Raw genomic sequence first — 22,768 nt, forward strand, 5'->3', positions numbered from 1 at the left:
ATTCGGAAAAGGGAAAAAAAAATTTCATGTGGTCTTCTGTAACTTTGTAATATGTTGTCAAACATCTGTAGCTGATTTGCAGTGGAATGCCACAAGCATTTTGTAATTCAGAACAACAGAAATAGTATTTTTCCTTTAAACTTTTCGTGTGCGTGTGTGTTTTCACAGCCAAACTGAAAACGTTTTTGCACACAAGTTTGCCACACGTCCAGCATGAATAAAACGTCTTAAAATTAAGATGAGTGAAAACCTCGGAGATTCTATTTTTTTTTTTAATATTACTTATTAAAAGCCAGTGTGTGTGGTTTTTTTTTTTTTTTTTCCCCCCTTCTTTTTTCCCCATCTATTCTATTCTGTTTTTTAAAGTTTGGGTTATTTTAGTCTTTGAAAAAAGATCCCTTCTCTGTGTGCAAACAAAGGAAGCATGCTGGAGTTGACTTGAAACCAGCAATTTTATTTGGCGGTCATGTTCTCGCATGTAGTTCATGGACGTGGGTGGTTTTTTTTTTTTTTTATTAATTAAATGTTTTTAATCTATTAAATCTAAAGCAATAAGAAAAAAGTGACACAGCAGTACTTCAGATATCCCTGATTTTTATTTTTTTTAATTTATTTTATTTTATTATTATTATTATTATTATTATTATTATTATTATTATTATTATTTTAATATTAGTTCAGAGCTTTGGATTTTGTTTTAAGCTTCAAGCTTTTTTGCTGCAGTGAAATAATAAAAAGCCCAGCTGTGTAAATGCAGCTGTGATTAACGGATGGGGACCTTTAGGGAGCTTCAAACATCTGAATTAGCCTGCTACTGGGGAAATTAAAATTGATAATTATTTCAAGAGTGGCAGGAACGCTTCCTCTTCTACCAAAACAATGCATTTCTATTTATTTATTTATTTATTTACACCACAGCAATTTACCAACAATTAAAACATTTTTGAATTAGTTAAAGCCCAGCATATTGATATCTGAACCCAAGACTCCTTCCATAAGTGTCCTTACAGAAAATTTCATATCAGCAGTTACATATTTTCCTTTGTTAAATAGCAGCAGGGGGGCAGCACGGTGGTGTAGTGGTTGGCGCTGTCGCCTCACAGCAAGAAGGTCCTGGGTTCGAGCCCCGTGGCCGGCGAGGGCCTTTCTGTGCGGAGTTTGCATGTTCTCCCCGTGTCCGCGTGGGTTTCCTCCGGGTGCTCCGGTTTCCCCCACAGTCCAAAGACATGCAGGTAAGGTTAACTGGTGACTCTAAGGTGGGGTTTACATTAGACCGTATCAGCGGATCATCAGATTAACGTTTTTAAAACGATTCGTGTGCACACAGCAACGCCAATACACGATTCGCGTGCACACAGCAACGCCAATACACGGATACGCTCGGCTCCGCAGGCATCCTGCGCTCCAAATCACTCCGCCCTGAACAGCGAGTGCCCTCTGGAGGGTGCGCACTCCGGCCCTGCGCAGTTCACAGAGCACGCGAGTGGAGCGCACGAGCAGTGATTTGGGACTGAGCCTCTGTGTGTGTGATCTCAGTGCATGTCGGGCATGCGCGTCACTTACCACTTGCAAGTGGAAGGATGGCAAGCCTAAAGACAATCATAACTACACAATGGGCAGTATTTGCATAAGTATTTGCAGTATTTTCATACTTTTATACTCTTTAATGAAAGGTGATACAAGGCGGAAGTCCGCGCCGTTTTTCAGCAGTCGCGTCACATTACCAACGCCAGCGAATCAGGAAGGTGGATGTCACAATGACGTTGTCCAATGACGACGCCAGCTAGAGCTCAGCACAGCGTATCCGCGTATTCTCAATGTTTACACAGGACCGGACCAGACACGATCTGGATTGAATACGTGGGCCCTGGCGGATTCCCGTTTCCCGGCGTTTTAATGTAAACGGACAGTGCATCCGTGAAGAAAACGAGACAGATACGGTCTAATGTAAACTTGGCCTAAATTGAGCGTAGGTGTGAATGTGAGTGTGAATGGTTGTCTGTGTCTATGTGTCAGCCCTGTGATGACCTGGCGACTTGTCCAGGGTGTACCCCGCCTTTCGCCCGTAGTCAGCTGGGATAGGCTCCAGCTTGCCTGCGACCCTGTAGAACAGGATAAAGCGGCCAGAGATGATGAGATGAAATAGCAGCAGGTTTTTAAACCTGTTTGAGCATCCACAGTACAGGCCCCCCTGTGTTAGCTGTTACTGTAGAAATGATAACGATGATAGAATTCTGTGATTTTGAATTACAGCCAGCGCGTCAGTTATAAACATTTAATAAACACCTTCTGACTAATCATTAGATTTCAGAATTCAGCAGTGCTCGTGAGTGATCAGGCAATTGAGTCCATCTCTACGAAGATGAAGTTTGTTGTTCCTGGTTTTCCCAAATTCTCACTGTGCTACAGAGTTATTTTTAGGCTACACTAATTTGCAGAGCTTCTCTGGCTAACCAGTGTGGAGAAATGATGCTTTTAGCTTTACAGCCCTCAGGATTTTTAATGTTGTTGCATCAAGGGAAGTAGATCACAAAAACACTCCTCTGCAGTTGCATTTACAATATGTATTGAACCTGTCTTTAAAATAAATATATATATATATATATATATATATATATATATATTTATATATATTTGTGTGCGTGTGTGTTATTTACCAGCTGGGAGGTCCGTATCATGAAATACCATGACCGAGGTCTTGAAAGTACTGAGCGAGGCCCTCTGGGCCGAGGTCAGTATTTAAGGCCGAGGTCACGGTATTCCACCATACAAACCGACCTTGCGCTGGTAAATAATACATTTATTTTTTTTCTTTACCAAATTCTAACAGCAAACGAGAGCGCCCGAAAGGGAAAACTGAGCTGAGGCGCCATTTTGAATCCTTATTCACAGCTGTAATGCAAACGGCTTCCTCCTCAGTATACAAGTGCACTTCCATGGTAGGAAAAAAAAACCTTACATTTTGCCGCCTATGTAGTCCCCTATTTATACAAAATTGAGTCATTCAGGATTCAGCCATGTTTTTGCTTGGCATTAGCAACAGTTACAGGTTTTTAGCTTTCTCCTGAAATGTTTTATTTTATTTCATCTTCATCAGGGTAGTAAAACTCGCTTTCGCTGTGAAGCCTGTCCTGATCACTATCCATGCTGTAAAATTAATGATATTCTGAGAAACACTGGCAAAAATTTATAAGATTTTTGATCATTTCATAAGTAAATCTTTAAAAAAAAAAAAAAAAAGATAAACGTTGACAAAAAATGCTATGTTGTTTGTTGTGAACGAGCGAGTCGCCAGAGGTCCATAACTGGTGTCCGTATCACAGGATATGGACCCGCTCGCCAGCCAATCAGAGCGCAGGATTTGATGGAAACCAGACCGCGAAAAAAAAAATTAATATTACTGTATTTTGCTGTCAAACATCAAAGTAGTTGTTCGACAGCAAAATATTAGTTTGATTACACAGCGTTTCCTTTTGCTATGTGTCTACCCAAAGTTGCAACCATAGACAAAAAGTCCAGCATGTTTCTTACACGCATACACAAAACATGTCCTCTCAGCATATTGCACAACAAGCAGTGTACATTCTGTGGAAAAACATACTGGCAACACTACTCCTCTCACATCGTTGTCTAAGGTGGGGTTGACCCATTTCAGAATGTTCTGGTCTTTCCTAAACTCTACATATCAATCTCATCACTTGGGTCTTATTAGACCATAAATTAGTCTTGTATTCATCCTGCACTTTTCTTGAATTCTATGACGTATACGGTGGTGTAGTGGTTAGCGCTGTCACCTCACAGCAAGAAGGTCCTGGGTTCAAGCCCAGCAGCCGGCGAGGGCCTTTCAGTGACTACGTTTACATGCACGTCCAAATCGAGCTGCTGTTGGTAATTGAGCAAAGGGTCCCAGCAGGGGTGCCAGAGAAATCCAATCCTACATGCACAAGTGAAATCGGGCTATTGTGCAAGGTGCATTGTGCACCCGAGCCACACGTGGCGCTACACGCCCCATCGTGTTGGTACACTTCTGGTTGTCGTCATGAAGAAGAGCTATAGTGTTGCCAGATACTGCTGACGTTTTCCAGCCCAAAACATGTTCAAATCTGCTAAAATGCACTTAAAACCCCCAATCTGGCAACACTAGCAGTTCCGTGTTCAAGCTGTTAGGCTTGCTCTAACAGACTATGGCTACAAACTGTCCGGCGCAGACCACTGTTTTGTAAGACAACTTATTTTGCACAATAATATTTTTCTAAAGTCCATTTTTTGCTTACAATTTAACTTGTCTTAATAAACACACAAAGTTCAATTGTTTTGTTTTTATTGACATTCTTCTTCAGATGTTAGACATATATATATAAAATATACACACACACACACACACACACACAAATACAATGACTTGTTTATGTACACAATTCACAGCTATGCAACAGCTGTACAGATGCATTTGGTGATACAGTAAGTGAGCTAAATTTTAACAGTGCAAACAATGCCACAAAAAGAAAAGATTCATGCCGTTGTCATGATTCGTTGTCATGCCGACCAAGGCTGTTGTGTTTCCCGCTTGTGGTCTCGTCACTCGTCACTTCCGGAAGTAGCTCGACAACTAGCTCGATAGGGTATACATGCGCAAAATAGCTCGGCAGAAATCGCATAATCTAGGTCGTGTAGCTCGATTCCGAGAAATCAAGTTCGGTTCAATTTCAGCCGAATTAAGGTGTATACATGGCATTTTGAACTTCGATTTCAGTCGAGCAACGGCAGAAATTCGATTCTCTCTATGTGCATGTAAACGTAGTGAGTGTGGAGTTTGCATGTTCTCCCCGTGTCTGCGTGGGTTTCCTCCAGGTGCTCTGGTTTCCCCCACAGTCCAAAGACATGTAGTTAGGTTAACATGGGGCAGCCTTGGGCTGAGGTGCCCTTGAGCAAGGCACCTAACCCCCAACTGCTCCCTGGGAGCTGTAGCGCATGTGTGCTTATTGCTCACTTGTGCATGTGTGTGTTCACTGCTTCAGATGGGTTAAATGCAGAGAGGAATTTCGCAAGTGTACGTGTGATGAATGTTGTTGTTTTTAGATGTTTGGCACCATGCCGCATGCTCCACAGTTCTGTTTTAATTATAATATGCTCGACAACAGTCTTTATGAAGGTACTGTAGAAGAGCATGTGAGAGTCTCCCTTTTTTTTTTTTTTGGTTAAATCAAAAGTAACAGGACATCAACTATAAGAACCAGTCATCCCAAACATTTTAATAGCATTTAGTCAAGAGATGTACAGGGATTAGGTATTCACTGCCTGTTATGAATGGATCTTGAAGCATGAAGAAATCACACAACCAACTCTCATGGTGATAACGCAGCATACTGAAGTGTGATAAGATATTGAAATTATTGTGAGCATGAAAACAATTTGTCTACCCTTTTGTCAGATTCACCAACAGCATGACCTTGTTTTGTGTCGATAGAATGTGCACGAATGTAACTTGGCATAAAAGCGGGTGGTCCGTTGTTCACCAGACTCTGTAGCTGCCTTTTGTGCTTCATGTCCGAGCAGAACACAACACTGACGTTCCAGAAAGATAACTGTAGGATGCATAGGACCAAATCTCTGGCTTGTTTGATGAGCTTCATGGACACCAGGGGATATTTGTTATTCCACGAAATCGAGTTTTACGTGAGCTGATAGCCGACGAGGCGCGTAGTGCCGAGTTGGCTATAAGCCACGTACGATACGAGTGAGCGGAATAATTTTATTTATATCCACATTCACTGGATTTTGAGAAACATAAATAAACTTTTATACAAAACTTCAGACAAAATAATTTTCCCTTAGCACGTAAACAAACTGGCAAAATGATGGTAGCAATTTGTGAAAAATACGATGATAATTCTTGAAAAATGCGTTCTTACCATCAAATACTTTTATTCCCCATTTTGTTGCTTTCTTTGCATCTTTTCGGGGTTTCTTTTTCGAGTAGAGCTTTTATTTCATCCTCGGTTGGTTCATCAACACGCTCTGCCATTTTGTTTTTCTCTACTCATGGTATATGAGCTGATGGCCTAGCAATAGAGTAGCCAATCAGATTGCGTAATTGCTCATATCCAGTGAATGTGGATATAATAATCTTGATTAAACTGGGAAAATACCAGACCTCAATGCACTAGAAATCGTGTGGGGTGGAACAACCACCAAAATCTCACTGGATTTGTATCCAGTCAGTGGAAGAGTGGATTAAAACTGACTTTAGACAACTGTTAGTTCTGGTCTGCTAATTTGATTTGGTCAAACAGCATTCCATAAGTGCTTATTTCCCATAACCACCCTGGGCCGTTTCACTGTATATCACTCTGCTCATCTGTGTACATAAAATTCCACCTCCTAGTTTGAAAGCACTACCTCGTTAGTGTTAGCGACAGGCTAAAAAGTGAGTTTAGCTTCTTCGGGATTGGTTTTCACTTTGGCGCAAAACTAAACCGAACATTTGGCCATATTGTGTCCAAAAGATCACGGACTATATTGTGGCAGCGAGGGTGTAGTTGAGCATCGGTTGTGAAGGGTGAGGAGTCCGGTTGAACCAGCAGGTAACGTGATGAGTTACACATTTTGTCTAATTACGGACTGTTTATTAATGTGCATCGTTGTCTTTCAGTTCACCAGTAACCAGAGAGCGAGCTGTCTTACCCCATGTGTGTATGAGTGTGTGCATACACTGAAAGCATGGGAATGTGCTTGGTTAAAAATAAAAACGCACCTGCATTGTGAAGCCTGTCGCCCTGTTCCTCATTTCCCAAACACAGATAGTTGCCACTTTTTATATATAATTTCTTGTTTATAGGGCTGTTGTAACGGGTGGCACGGTGGTGCAGTGGTTAGCGCTGCCGCCTCACAGCAAGAAGGTCCTGGGTTCGAGCCCAGCAGCTGATGAGGACCTTTCTGTGTGGAGTTTGCATGTTCTCCCCGTGTCTGCATGGGTTTCCTCCGGGTGCTCTGGTTTCCCCCACAGTCCAAAGACATGCAGGTTAGGTTAACTGGTATTGACCGTAGGTGTGAATGTGAGTGTGAATGGTTGGTTGTCTCTGTGTCGGCCCTGTGATGACCTGGCGACTTGTCCAGGGTGTACCCCACCTCTCGCCTATAGTCAGCTGGGATAGGCTCCAGCTTGCCTGCGACCCTGCACAGGATAAGCAGCTACAGATAATGGACGGATGGATGGGGCTGTTGTATAAAAACAATATCACATTCACAATCATGTGGTTATACTGAATATCAACACGCCCGTGATTAGGCATTAAGCTCTTGCCGGCAGTTGTGTGAACCTCATCAACTGCCAGTCATTTCAACTGTAATGAACATGACTGATATCCCAAGTTTAAATATTTCCGCACCAGTCTGACCGAGGGCTCAAAGCGGCAGTAATGGTCAGTAGACTAATGCCGCTTTTCCACTACAAACGCGGCTGAGTCGGGCTGAGCCGTGCCGTGCTGAGTCGGGCTGAGCGGGGCTGTTGGAGTTGCATTTCGACTACAACCGCGCTGAACCGTGCTGGCTGGAAGTGGGTGGACACATTGGGTGGAGTTAGCGAAAGTGGGTGGACGTCAGGTGATGTCGTTAAGCAGCGCAAACAGTGACATCAGTGAGCTTTTAAGCGGTAGTCTCACGACCTGAATAGTAAACAATAAACATGGAGGACATGGAGTCGTTAGTGTTGCTGGTCTTGGTGCTGTGGCTTGTTGTCACCGACAACGCCAACAGATACTGGCAAGAGCGTATAGATGAGGCGAGGCGCATAAGGCTTCAGAAATTCTCGTAATTCGTAATTCTTCTCCTCCTTCCGGGTTTACGGTGTTTACAGATCCCAGCGTGCTCGCGGGGCGTGTGTGGGCATGTGAGGACACTCCTCCTCACCAATCAGTGCACAGGGGAGTGTCTCCTCACGCCCCCAGCCTCACTCGGCACGGTTTGGCTCGCTTCAGCCCCACTCCAAAATGGTGCGAGTTTTAGGGGCTAAGCAGGGCTGAAGCGAGCTGAGTCGTGCTGGTTTTTGGTAGTCGAAACGCGAGCCGTGTCGGGCTGAAGCGAGCTGAAGTGAGCTGAAAAAGGGTAGTGGAAAAGGGCCATAATCCATAGTGGTATTGCACATCTAGTATAAGGGCCCATTTACACGAGGACGCTGTCGGGTAAAAACGACTAAATATTTTATTGGAAGTGCCTTTCGTCTACACGGGGACGGCGTTTCCGAGGCTGAAAAACGGAAAAAATTGAAAACGCCTTCCAGAGTGGATAAGTTAAAAACAGCCCCCGTTGCATATCCGTCTAAACTACCCAATACGCGAAACTCTGCTCGGATCTGCTCACGTCGGGTACGCGTTTACGTCATACATATGTCATATACTGTACATGCCAGCCCAGGAAGTAAGAAAGTAAGTAAAAAAAAAAGTAAGAGCATGTCTGATTACATTGATCCAACGGACTTCAAGCTGCTCTGGCAGCTTTAATAAACGTCCAGGAGTCCTTCAAACATCTATACCGAATCTGCACATATACCGTTAATGAACAGAGGCGGGTATAGTATGCTCTTACTTTTTTACTTACTTTCTTACTTACCATAGCCAGAGGAGTCAAAGTTTTCGCGGCGCAGATGTGCAGATCAGACAAGACGGAAGACGTTGCGCATGCGTGCAGACATAGCGGAGGTCTTTCACAGCACCACCTAGCCGCCTGGCATGCACATCCAATTGAATTCCACACATTTATGCGTCACCGTATAGACGCAGATTTCCTCCTTAAACGGTTGTGTAGACGCGGAAAAAAGTGAGAACGAAAACGGACTTTTGCGTTTTTGTTTCAGACCGTCCCTGTGTAAAGTGGGCCTAAGGTATTATTTGAACTTTGTAATTGGTAAATGTTGTAAGTACAAAGGTGTGTTTTATTTGCTTTTGTTTGAGATTTTAATAAGTTTTTTTCACCTCTCTTCTGAAATCTAGTTAGTTTAGTTGCTTTTTGGTACAACATGGTGCACATAATTTTGTTTACCTGCTCTTATATAGGAGTACGGACTGAGAATTCAACAGGAGACCAGACCAAAAGTTGAAACAAATAAAACGAAACAAGCGTGTGCGCGCGTATGCGCGCACAGTATATTTCACTTCAATAACAGACACCTGTGCTTCCCCGATTTAGAAGAGGCATTTATTTGTTGCGGCGGCACGGTGGTGTAGTGGTTAGCACTGTCGCCTCACAGCAAGAAGGTCCTGGGTTCGAGCCCCGGGGCCGGCGAGGGCCTTTCTGTGTGGAGTTTGCATGTTCTCCCCGTGTCCGCGTGGGTTTCCTCCGGGTGCTCCGGTTTCCCCCACAGTCCAAAGACATGCAGGTTAGGTTAACTGGTGACTCTAAATTGACCGTAGGTGTGAATGTGAGTGTGAATGGTTGTCTGTGTCTATGTGTCAGCCCTGTGATGACCTGGCGACTTGTCCAGGGTGTACCCCGCCTTTCGCCCGTAGTCAGCTGGGATGGGCTCCAGCTTGCCTGCGACCCTGTAGAAGGATAAAGCGGCTAGAGATAATGTGATGTGTGATGTGTGATTTATTTGTTGCGTATAAATTACAATACTGTAGATTTATTTTTTTTTTTTTTCCTTTGCATTTCCCAGATTCTTAGCAGAGCACAAGGTCAGCCATGATACAGCGTCTCTTTAGCAGAGAGGGTTAAAGGTCTTACTAAAGGGCCCAACAGTGGCAGCTCTGCACTGCTGGAGCTCGAACCCCTGACCTTCTGATCAGTAACCCAGAGCCTTAACCATTGAGACACCAATGCTTCCCCTGTTTTATTTTAAAAAACATTTGTCATTGTCTTTTCCCCCCCTGACAGATATACAGACTGCAGTTTATCTGCTTGCTGTTGGGGACCAGAGCGTCACTCCCACAGGAAGAATGTAAGCGGTCACAAGGTCAAACAGTTAATCACTAGAAGTTCACTCCAGTCATTAACAAACACTGCACTCCTTATGGTTTATATGAAAGCAGATTGGACTGTTTAAAAGATTTGGATAGTATTAAATCTGTTATCTATACTAACTTTTCTTTTAATTAATTTAATTTAACTAACTGATGAGTTGTGACTGGTGATTTTTATATATATATAATATATATAATATATATATTATATATTATAATATATAATATAATATAATATATATATTTATATATATATATTTTTATATATATATATATATATATATATATATATATATATATATATATATATATATGATATGAGCATAGTTCTCTAGCACAAAGTAGCTATGTATGTGAAACTGGAACAAGTATGCCTACTCGGATGTCATACAGGAAGTATCTGGAAAGATTGTGACGCTTCCAGATTTCAGAAATAACCTTCCGAGGAAAGTTTGGGTTTATTTTAAGGAAAAACTTGTCCTCAGAGTGGGCACGGTGTGTGTACTTTTCCAGAGTGGGGATATCCTGACACTTGTAGCATTCACCAGTGGGCTTGTTTCAAATAATGGCTCATTTTCTTTTTACTCGGTATGTACTGCCACAAATAACTTCATAGCATTTTAAAATTACTTTGGCTCAAATACACAAAATGAGCAATGTTTTCCAAAATGCAAACACTCCCCCCCCCCCCCCCCCCCCCACACACACACACACACCATAGTATAAAGCATTTTAGCCATTTAAACTGTATGCAACTTTGTAGTAGTAATTTTTCTAATTTTGAGTTATGCTGTTTAGTCCGACTTTTTATTATTATTATTATTATTATTATTATTATTATTATTATTAAATGATTTAATTAAAAGGGCTGCTGGAAATTTTCTAAACATTTTTCTCCATTTTTCACTCTTTGTTTGCATTGTTACACCTGGTAAGTGGTGGTTTATGTCCTCAGGTGTGGCCCTTTAAACACAACCCTTCAGTAATTGGCACTCCGTATTTTACACCCTCAAATTAGCCTCAGACTGAAGCTACTGTCATTTCCATAGCTAAATGGTGGTGTTTGTGCTTTATTCCACTATGTGTGAGGCTGGTGATGTTTTGACCATGCATGTGCTAAAACTGGGCTAGTTAATTTGTCTGTGGCTTTGCTGTATTGATATTTGCTTTATATTTTTTATTTATTTATTTATTTATTGCAGTACATGGTGCACAACTACACAGTGACTTGTAATAGTCAGGGGGCAGAGTTCTGGGAGAGATTGCTTGGAGGATATCATGCACAGGCAGTATTTAAATATCGTGCACTTTCTTTAGATAAAAAGACCTAAATTTCAGGGTAAACTCTAGCAAACTGGGATTGAGCTGTTGTAATTAACATGCATGCTAAAACCTGCAAGCTGTATTACTGTAAATGTTATACTGAGTTCCATTTCTTTCATCTGCACACATATATATATATATATATATATATATATATATATATATATATATATATATATATATATATATATATATTAGTGCTGTCAAAAATGTCGCGTTGTTAACGCGTTAACTTGACTCAATTTTAACGGCGATAATTTTTTTTATCGCGAGATTAACGCTCTGTGACATGATGTAGGTTTTTCATAAGCTTTTGAAACTGCCAGGAACTTGGAACAGAGACTTTGCTTAGAAAACCGATAGCAGCTGGACTGTAATGCCACGCCCCGCACAGCCAGAGTCCTCTGCCCTCCTCCCCCAAAGAACCAGCGCGGGCAGGGCGCGCTAGTAGAGATGGGATTTATGGCTCTTTGATGGGATCCGCATCTTTGTGATCCGTTCTTTGAAAAGAGCCGTTCAAAAGACTGGCTCATTTGGCTCTTTTTAAATATTTATTCAGTTTTAAGAAGACAGCGTCTAAAGAAGCCAGATCCCTCTGAACTGTAAACTCAATGCTATCCCAGCATTGTCAGCCCTGTGATGACCTGGCGACTTGTCCAGGGTGTACCCAGCTGACTACGGGCGAAAGGCGGGGTACACCCTGGACAAGTCGCCAGGTCATCACAGGGCTGACACATAGACACAGACAACCATTCACACCTACGGTCAATTTAGAGTCACCAGTTAACCTAACCTGCATGTCTTTGGACTGTGGGGGAAACCGGAGCACCCGGAGGAAACCCATGCGGACACGGGGAGAACATGCAAACTCCACACAGAAGGGCCCTCGCCGGCCCCGGGGCTCGAACCCGGACCTTCTTGCTGTGAGGCGACAGCGCTAACCACTACACCACCATGCCACCATATATATATATATATATATATATATATATATATATATATATATATATATATATATATATATATATAAAAAAAAAAAAAAGAGCACGTGAGAAGACTGCATGCCACTACTTGTCTTGACTTTTCTAACTGATTGTGTTACAATGCTCAACTCAGAATGTTCTGTGTTATGGACATGTTCTGTAAGGTGGATTCACACTGGGTGCATTGTCAGGCATTGCAAAAAGCATCATGTCATGCGCTGCATTAGAGATGTCGATGAAGCATCAAATTTTGCCTCGCTTGCAATGCTGTCTTTTTTTGTTTTGTTTTTTTCTTCCCCCCTGTAAACTCCATGAAAACATATGTCATGATCATGCAACCTATGGTTGCACACCCAGGTGTTTACACTAATATTAATTTTCCCCCAACATGAGAAAACAAACACACATGCATACACTGGTTGTTCACTGACCAACTATCTCATCAACTTTTCAGGTTTTGTAATCACAGCTGGCAGCAAATGAGCCATGGAAGGACTTTGTTGTTGTTGTTTTTTGTGTGCTTTACCTCCACTTTGTTGGCCCTCTTCATATCTGTTAGGGAAAAGTGTGGTGCACCTACTATGGTAGAGTCTGGAACAGATTACATTATATTGTACAATCTTTATAGTAATGTGACCCTTGACGTGACATTTACATGACTCCTCTGGTCTGAATTTTTGAAGGAGGTGGCTGCAGAGTACCTTGAGGAAACCCGCACTGACAGATTTACAGTGGAGGTTGGGAATCAAAGGAGAGTAGGACCTGCATGATAAGACACATTATTGCTGCATCACCAAACCATGTTGCCGTGCAAAGGCAAACTGCAGTATCTGTATATTGTGTCGGTGGCAAAAGACGGTCCAATAGCATCACCTATTCGTTACTGGACCGTCTTTTGCCACTGACGCAATATGCAGATACTGCAGTTTGCCTTTGCACAGCAGCATGATAATACTCTTTTTTTAGTAATAATTTTTAAATTAAAATAAACAAGTCAACCTGTGATTTCTGTAACAGTTGGAGGCTAGACCTTTATTTATTTACTTACATACTCCAATTTATCAGCACACCCGGATAACACCTATTTAGCACTGATATCAACAGCTCTCAGATTAGACTGTATTGTAAAATCTGACACTGCAACAACGATTAAAAAATTATATGCTATTCAGCCCAATTGTTATGCTTAAATCAGTCATATTCTCGGAGTTTGTGTTTTTGAATAATGTATGGGCCACTTAAAACCAGATTGTGTTGTACAAGGCATAAACCTCTAGTGTCTCTCTGAAAACTACAAATCCTTCTATTGCTACTCCTGATGAGCTGAGTGAGTTATGTAATGCTTCCTCTGCCATTTGGAGCACAGTGAGTTCAACAGACAGTATTACATCAGACAGCAACCTGTTGAACTGTTGTACGTTCATCCAGTTCCGGTTATTCATCAGCGGTGTGGAATTGGATGCAGTGTCAAGACGGGTGCTTTCTATTGCACTTGTGTTTGTTTAACCAGTCCATTTATATCTATTAGCTTGTTTAAATGTTCACCTGAATTTATTATATTTAGATTGTAGCAAAATTTAGGCGAAATTTTTTTCATGATTTTGTGTTATTTACCTCAGGCTCTTAAAGAGACTGCCGTATTATACAGGTGGCGAAATGGCTGGACATGTCACAGTGTTGGTGGTGTTGTGTTGCAGCTTTAAGGCCCGGTCCCACAATACCTATAACTACAAATATAACAATAACTGTAACAGGGTGGCCACGGGTCCTTAAGTCTTTAAGTCTTAAATTTAATTTTCCTAAAATAAGGCCATTAAAAAGTCTTAAATTGTCTTAAATTTCAAACCCCGTGGTCTTAAATTTTCAATCTTAAATTTATGGAGATTTTACTCAGTCATATCGTTAAAACGTGGTACACTTTGGATGGGGAAAAAGTTTAATCGTTTTTGATGCTCACAATTATACCGCGCAGGCTCCGAATCCACCTGTTGCTAGACACACGTGTGCTTGACAACCACTCAGTGCCTGATCTGTTGATGGAGGGTAGTCCGAGCCACAATGGGTAAATGTAAATTTAATGATAACTGGCTGCAAGATGCAAAATACTCATGGTGGCTGAAAGCTGTACCCAAAGATGCCAACGAGGCATACGGTGTAGCATGCTGTAAGACTTTTTTAAGTTGGGCACAATGGGGATAAGAGCGGTGGACTCTCATATGAAGAGCGCCAAGCACGTTGCTTTTGCTAAAGGCCGCGAGCATCAGCCTCAAATATCCGACTTCAGCGCTGCCACCACTAACGATCGTGGAGAAGAGGATAGATCTGCGAGATGTAAGAGAATAGTGTGTGTGAGAGAGAGAGAGAGAGAGAGAGAGAATATGTTCTATTCCGTGCATGTGAGAGAATAGTATTGTTTGTGTGTGGTTATCGTTCCAAGTGTTTTAATAAGTGCAAGTGAGCATACCTTTCAAGTGAGTGAGCCGAAGTTTCAGGTGTATGTGCATTCACATTGTTTAACTGTTGTTTTCTGCATTGTTGTTTGACCAAAGATGGAATTGAACAATTCTGCTTACAATGTGACTCCCCAAGCAGAGAAAATAATAATTAAAAAAGCCTGTTGCATTGGATTCTGTGTGTGTGACTTCATTCACATTTTCACATTGTTACATTGGATTCAAGCGTTGACTGCATTCTGATTGTCACATAGTTAGAAGTTTATCCGATCCTTATATTGTGTTCTGAGTGTGTGAATGCCTGTCAAGGAAAAGAAATGAAGTACTTCTACTAGAATAGTGTTTTCTGCTGAATGTTTACAAGAACAATAAATTACATTAAATTATATAGTTTTTTTTTTTTTTTTTTCAAAAGAGTACGTTTTTGCGTGACTTTAGATTTGGTCTTAATTTTTTTTGGAACATGGTATGAAAAAGTCTTAAGTCTTAAATTTAACTTGGACAAACCTGTAGACACCCTGTGTAAATAAATTGGTCCCCTGCGGTCTGTGGTTGGTGGTCACACCAGACTGATAACGATACCTATATGATAATATCTGTTATGATAATACCCTTTTTTTTTTTAATTCGTATACAATTATACAAAACAATCACAATACAACTACACAAAAAACCAGAATTCAAACACAACACCGAATTTAAAATTGTGTGTGTGTGTGTGTGTGTGAGAGAGAGAGAGTCAGTGTATATAAGGAGTAGTACTGACTTACTGTTGGACTGGGGAGATGGAGGCTAGATCGCAGAGAAGGAGGGTTTCAAAGGAAATGAGTATTATCTTTATGTAGGATAATAATAAGAGGGATAAGAATAGGAATAATTTGATTAACTGACTGATTATACAGATTGCCTGGGCACCCAAGTATGACCATGGTGTCGTCCCGCCCCTGCACAAGATATATCACAATGAGATGGCAGAGGGAAGGCCCTGCGTGCTAACCAGCCCATGGCCCCAGCACCCCCCCCACAACCCACCACACCTCGACTCCAGACCATCACGCAACACGCCATATTTGTCCTATGTAAGAATGTAAATGGCTATATTGTGGGCTTTCTCTAATGTATTGCATTAAAAGAAGTGTGCGCACAGGGTGAGTCTCTGCCCAGGTTTCCCCCTGCATGCCGCAACAACCCTGCGTACTCCTAGATACAGTGGTGCTTGAAAGTTTGTGAACCCTTTAGAATTTTCTATATTTCTGCATAAATATGACCTAAAACATCATCAGATTTTCACACAAGGCCTAAAAGTAGATACAGAGAACCCAGTTAAACAAATGAGACAAAAATATTATACTTGGTCATTTATTTATTGAGGAAAATGATCCAATATTACATATCTGTGAGTGGCAAAAGTATGTGAACCTTTGCTTTCAATATCTGGTGTGACCCCCTTGTACAGCAATAACTGCAACTACACATTTCTGGTAACTGTTGATCAGTTCTGCACACCGGCTTGGAGGAACTTTAGCCCATTCCTCCGTACAGAACAGCTTCAACTCTGGGATGTTGGTGGGTTTCCTCACATGAACTGCTCGCTTCAGGTCCTTCCACAACATTTCGATTGGATTAAGGTCAGGACTTTGACTTGGCCATTCCAAAACATTAACTTTATTCTTCTTTAACCATTTTTGGTAGAATGACTTGTGTGCTTAGGGTCATTGTCTTGCTGCATGACCCACCTTTTCTTGAGATTCAGTTCATGGACAGATGTCCTGACATTTTCCTTTAGAATTTGCTGGTATAATTCAGAATTCATTGTTCCATCAATGATGGTAAGCCGCCCTGGCCCAGATGCAGCAAAACAGGCCCAAACCATGATACTACCACCACCATGTTTCACAGATGGGATAAGGTTCTTATGCTGGAATGCAGTGTTTTCCTTTCTCCAAACATAACACTCCTCATTTAAACCAAAAAGTTCTAGTTTGGTCTCATCCATCCACAAAACATTTTTCCAATAGCCTTCTGGCTTGTCCATGTGATCTTTAGCAAACCAGATGAGCAGCAATGTTCTTTTTGGAGAGCACTGGATTTCTCCTTGCAACCCTGCCATGCACACCATTGTTGTTCAGTGTTCTCCTGATGGTGGACTCATGAACATTAACATCAGCCAATGTGAGAGAGGCCTTCAGTTGCTTAGAAGTTACCGTGCGGTCCTTTGTGACCTTGCCAACTATTACACGCCTTGCTCTTGGAGTGATCTTTGTTGGTCAACCACTCCCGGGGAGGGTAACAATTGTCTTGAATTTCCTCCATTTGTACACAATCTGTCTGATTGTGGATTGGTGGAGTCCAAACTCTTTAGAGATGGTTTTGTAACCTTTTCCAGCCTGATGAGCATCAACAACGCTTTTTCTGAGGTCCTCAGAAATCTCTTTTGTCCGTGCCATGATACACTTCCCCAAACATGTGTTGTGAAGATCAGACTTTGATAGATCTCTGTTCTTTAAATAAAACAAGGCTGCCCACTCGCACCTGATTGTCATCCCATTGATTGAAAACATCTGACTCGAATTTCACCTTCAAATTAACTGCTAATCCTAGAGGTTCACATACTTTTGCCACTCACAGATATGTAATATTGGATCATTTTTCTCAATAAATAAATGACCAAGTATAATATTTTTATCTCATTTGTTTAACTGGGCTCTCTTTATCTACTTTTAGGACTTGTGTGAAAATCTGATGATGTTTTAGGTCATATTTATGCAGAAATATAGAAAATTCTAAAGGGTTCACAAACTTTCAAGCACCACTGTATATGCCTCCTCTAAATTGTGTTAGCATTAAAAGAAGCGAGGCGTGCAGTGAAATACCTGCAGAGGCATCTGCATGCATGCCTCGCTTGCCCTAGTCTATTTGTTGTTCTTGGTTATTGGTAGATGTATGATGTATGCAATCTAATGTGTAGTGCATTTAAGAGAATAAGGCGTGTTGCGTATTGCCAGGAAGAGGTATGTGTGTGTGTGTGCGCAGAGGGCGAGTGCGCGGAGGGGCCCCAGACTCCACAAATACCCCACAGCACCGACCAACACCGGTCCCACATGGCAACCCGACAGGACCGGGCCGCCCGAGCCACCCATGGGGCCCAGGCAGAACAGGGATGAGTGAAGTAGAGAGAGGCAAAGAGAAGGGAGGGAAAAAAATAATAAATAAATAAATTAAATTTAAACCAAAAAAAAAGGGAGGGGAGAGGGAGATTTTATATCATAATAGTAAAAATAATTGTTCCAGCTACCATCTGCCGCCTATTATATATAGCTATTTACATGTGGATGTAAAGTTGTGAGTTGGATCTCAGGCACAGAGGGTCAGATCATAACTGTAAGAAGGTGATGAAGGGTGTCCAAGGGGAGGGTGTATCCTGAGTGGTGTTTAAGTTTGGAGTGGATATATTGTCCAATGATATATAATTCGTTAACAAATTTTTCCAATGAGTGATGTGTACAGTATTCCTTGATTTCCAGTTCATGAGGATTGTTTTCTTGGCGATAGTCAGCGCTATTAGCAGTATTTTATTGCATTAGGTGCAGTGCTTAATTTGTGAAGTGGGAGGTCCCCGGCCGGAACGCAGGAGGTGGGTGGGTCCAGCGACTCAAAAAAAAAAAAAAAGGCGGGGGGCGTTTTTTTCTTTAAACAGGGCATTGGTCCAGATAGCCCCACTTGCCTCACCGCCATCACCAGTCTCATCTTCCCAATCCTCATCCTCATTCCCTCTGACGGTTGCAGTTGGTGCGCTAACACTTCTAGCTTCACCACCATCATGATTCTTCTCATCTTCTTTTTGATCGTTCCCGCAGACTGGTAGCCTGGGCCCGCCCATCCTAAGTGTGACGCAACACGAGGGCCTGTTGCGAGCTTAGTCTGGCAAGGCAAGCTATCTCCAGCTCTTCCAAGCTCCCGAAAAATCGGGAGCCAATCAACTTTGAGCATCTCCAACGGCCCTGGGTAGAGGCGTGTTCAAGGCAGTGACGTAGTAGAACTGCAACCGGAAGCCATAGATTGTTTACACAATCTATGCCGGAAGCGCTTCATTCACTAGAAACATTACGAACATGGAGCAGCGGCAAGCCTTTGACACAGCGGTAGATGCTGTGTTGAAAGCATTCAACGGGAAGTTCTCATTGAAAACGGAGCAAAGAGCAGCCCTGGAGGTATTTATCTTCTTCCTGTTACTCAAGCAGTTTCCGTTGCGTCACATACGTCAGAGGAAAGAGTGATGTGATTGGTTTAAGCTTCGTCACAGCCTTTTCTGGCTTCGACCAGTAGCAAACTGAGGCATTTCAGGGAGGCGGGTCAACCACGCCTTTGGGAAACAGTTGGGCTTAATATCTTTGCCAGACCAAATGCTCGCAGAGCTTTGAAATCGTGTTAGCCAGACTAGCGGACTGGTACACTTTTAGGTCGTTTAGGATCAGGCTGTCCTGGGACTTTGAAAAATTTTAGTAAACTTTCTTGTTTTTTTGCCATTTTTTTCCACAGCACAAGCTAACGGCTACAAAAAACCCGGTGTTCTATTGAGCGGAAGTATACACCCCATGTCTCCCCCCCCCCCCCCCCCCCCCCCTTCCCCTTTCGCATAGATTTTGTGGATGTCGTAGGAGAGAAATCAACAACAGATATCAAAACCGAACACTAAACAAATTTTTATTTACTTATTGATTTAATTTATTGTTTGATTTTTTTTTCCCCTTTGTGATGGTCACGGAGGTGATCTGATCCATTTAAATAGCTGCCGGAACACCGAATGAAATGAAAATAGCTGCCGGATCCGACGACAGAGGTTCCGGATCTTGTTCCGGCTCAAATTAAGCCCTGATGAGGTGCTTATATTGATAGCGGTTGTATCACCAAGTATACATAGGGAAGGGGTTGCTGGGATGTGACAGCCAAGAATGGTAGAGTGTGATTCTGTGACGCTTAACCAAGACCTGTTGATTGGAGTGCAATGCCAGACAGCATGAATGTATGTGTCTGGGTTATTTTGCCTGCAGTGAGAACACAAGTCCGAGTCAAAGCCCATTTTATGCAGTTTCTGTGCAGTGACGTGAAGTCTGTGAAGTACCTTGTATTGTATTAATTGTAGATTGCTATTTTTTGTCATGAGGGAGATGTTTTTACAGATTTGGGTCCAGAAGTCGGCACCGGGAGTAATGGACAAATCTGATTCCCATTTGTGATATGGTAGGCTTAAAGTTTTTTCTAAACGAGATATAATTTTGTATATTTTGGAAAGAATTTTTTTGGGGGGAAGGAATGTTGATCAACTCCATGATTGGTGAGGGGATGTCTAGGTTCGCTGTCTGGATATTAATTTTAGTTTGGATAGATGATTTAATTTGTAGGTATTCTAAAAAGTGTTTACTCCCAATGCCGTGCTTCTGGACCAAACAAGGGAATGAAGCCAGATTTTTGTCTTGAATGATGTGATGCCCTTGCCTATCCATGTGAGAAAATTGAGTGTTTTTTTGTTGACAGTAAAATCGGGGTTATTCCAAATCGGGGTGTGATTTTGACGGTGCTACAGGTTAATCAGTGATGTGATAGAATTTCCACTAAGCTGTCAGACTAGATGATCTTGTTAGCGCTTTGAAGGATGGATGTTTTTTAACTGACTGACTACAGAAAGGAAGGTCTGAGATCTGAATATTCTTGCAAATGGCTTGTTCTACCGGTATGTCTAACCAGGTGTTGTCTGAGGGGGTGGGATGTAAACATTTGTATATGTAACGAAGCTGGTTGGCCAGGGCATAACGTTGGAAGTGTGGAGCCTCTAGTCCTCCGAGTATTTTAGGTTTTTGTCGAGTGGTCAGTTTGATTCTTGGTGTTTTATTTTTCCAGTAGAACTTAGTAATTGTTGAGTCTAGTGATTTAAACCAGGGAGGGGAGGGCTGTGTCGGAATCATTGAGAATAAATAATTTATTTTGGGTAATATTGACATTTTTGACGACTGATATCCTGCCCATGATGGATAGTGGAAGGTTCATCCATCGCTGGAGATCATCTATAGCATTGAGCAGGGGGGTAAAATTTAGACTAAATAAGTCTGACAGCCTGGGGGAAACCTTTATCCAGGGCTTTGAACCGGTTCAAGGAACGAAAACGAAAACCGGGAACTTTTTCTATTTCACATGGAACAGAAACGAAATCAGAAACTTTATTATTTTTTATGTTCCGGAACAGAAACGCTTATTAAAAATAATGGTAACCGGTTAATACCGGTTTTTATTTCGTTCCTCAAAGTTTCTGTAGCCTACAAATAGTCATTCTTCTCCTGCGGAAGTTTCTATGACCCGCTGGGGTTCACTTCCTGTGTGACGTTCGCTGATTGAATGGAGAGAGCGGGAAGGTGGACTGCTAGTGAATACTAGGTGAATTACTGAGTGTCTGAGCAAAGAAGAGCCTGAACGATGCAACCTCCCTATTGGCTGTTTGTAAAAATGTATCAGTTGCTGCCCTTCCCACGGGAATCATCGCGGGCTCGAGAGACGAGACCTGACGAGTTAGTTCGTTGGGAGCAGAACAAAATGTCTGGACACAAATCGGGTTTTCAGAAAAGGAAAGAAAATAAACGGAGGGTCGAAAATACAAAAAAGGAGGCAGAAAATGCAAAACGAGTTTTAAGGTAGGACAAATGGTTAGTTTTCTGAGGCAGCCCGCCGTGGCTGCAGGCTTTCAGTTGTCATTGAATGGTTACTTTTCTGAGGCAGCCCGCCATGGCTGCCTGCAGGCTTATTTATTATAGCCCATTTAGTTAAAATAGTTGATATAAAATGTTTATAGTTATGTGATGGTTGTCCTGATTTAGACTGGTGGTTTTTTTTTGGGGGGGTTGCGCGATGTTGCACCCGGGCCCAGATTAGGGCAGAACCGGCCCTGGCTACATTTCAGGTGTAGTTTGTTTTATGTATGTATGTACTTGCATAGATGTGTACTTGGTCTTCCAATATGGCGCCTAACAAAATCTCGCGGCGCGGTGACGTCATGCGGTAGCCCTCTATAGGGCCTGACTAGCCTTTGGTGTAACACTAAACGAATTCTCTTTCATTTTTGGCACTTTTTCTGTTTGTGTAGCTGGGAAGACATACTGAGAATCCAAATCGCCAACATTTGAAATAATAATTGTTTTGAATTATTTCTTGTCTTATTTAATGAAGGTTGTAATAGAATTGGCCTACATTTGGCTTAAGCTGGATGAGACAGAGACATAATTTTATAGCCATTTGTTAAACAGCTGACAGGGAACGTAATTAACCGTTCCGGGAACGAAATTTTTTTGTTCTAACCGGTTCGGGAACGTCTATTTAATGGTGGAACCCAAAACCGGAAACGTTAAAATTCCGTTTCTGTTCGGAACGAACCAATAGGAAAAAAATTCCGGTTCAAAGCCCTGCCTTTATCCCTAAATATGTGATTATAATTAGTACATAGTGGGATAGGTGATGAATGGGGTGTCACATCCCAGCTGTTGGAGTGTAATGGAAGAATTGCAGACTTATTCCAATTGATTGAGTATTCAGAAATATTAGAGAATGTGTCAAGTTTAATAGTTTCTTTTATTGATACTGAGGGGTCTTGAAGAAAAAGTAGGAGGTCGTCGGCACAGAGGCTGATTTTATGATGCATATTTATAGTCTGAACTCCCTTAATGTGGGGGTTCTGACGGATGGCAGCAGCTAGAGGTTCAATGAAGATGGTAAATAATAAAGGGGAGAGTGGGCATCCCTGTCTAGTTCCCTGGTGCAGAGTGAACCTGTGTGATGTTGGTCCATTGGTGATCACTGTGGCTGAGGGTGAAGTGTAGAGAATCTTAATCCAATTAATGAACGATTCCCCGAAACCAAACCGCCCTAGTGTGGAAAACAGGAAATTCCAGTTGACCCTATCAAAAGCTTTTTCCGCATCAAGAGTTGCTATAATGTTTTTTTTTTTCTTGTATAGTTGAGGAGTGGTACATTATATTATTAAGCAATCTACGGGTGTTGGAGGAAGAAA

At 41.9% G+C, this 22,768-nt stretch overlaps 1 protein-coding gene across 2 annotated transcripts in view; it reads left to right on the forward strand.

Moving 5' to 3' along the window:
* The window catches only part of itgb5 (integrin, beta 5), a 104,590-nt gene that overhangs the window by 65,616 nt on the left and 16,206 nt on the right, over positions 1 to 22,768 (forward strand). The window contains exon 10 of one of the 2 annotated variants that reach the window (XM_060929951.1): positions 9,871 to 9,934. The exons of the other annotated variant lie outside the window; for it this stretch is intronic. Coding sequence (XP_060785934.1) covers positions 9,871 to 9,934 — 64 coding nt within the window. The remainder of the gene's footprint in view (positions 1 to 9,870; positions 9,935 to 22,768) is intronic. 2 annotated transcript variants of the gene reach the window in all.

Source organism: Neoarius graeffei, chromosome 9 (assembly GCF_027579695.1).
Source record: "Neoarius graeffei isolate fNeoGra1 chromosome 9, fNeoGra1.pri, whole genome shotgun sequence".
NCBI classification, from domain to species: domain Eukaryota; kingdom Metazoa; phylum Chordata; class Actinopteri; order Siluriformes; family Ariidae; genus Neoarius; species Neoarius graeffei.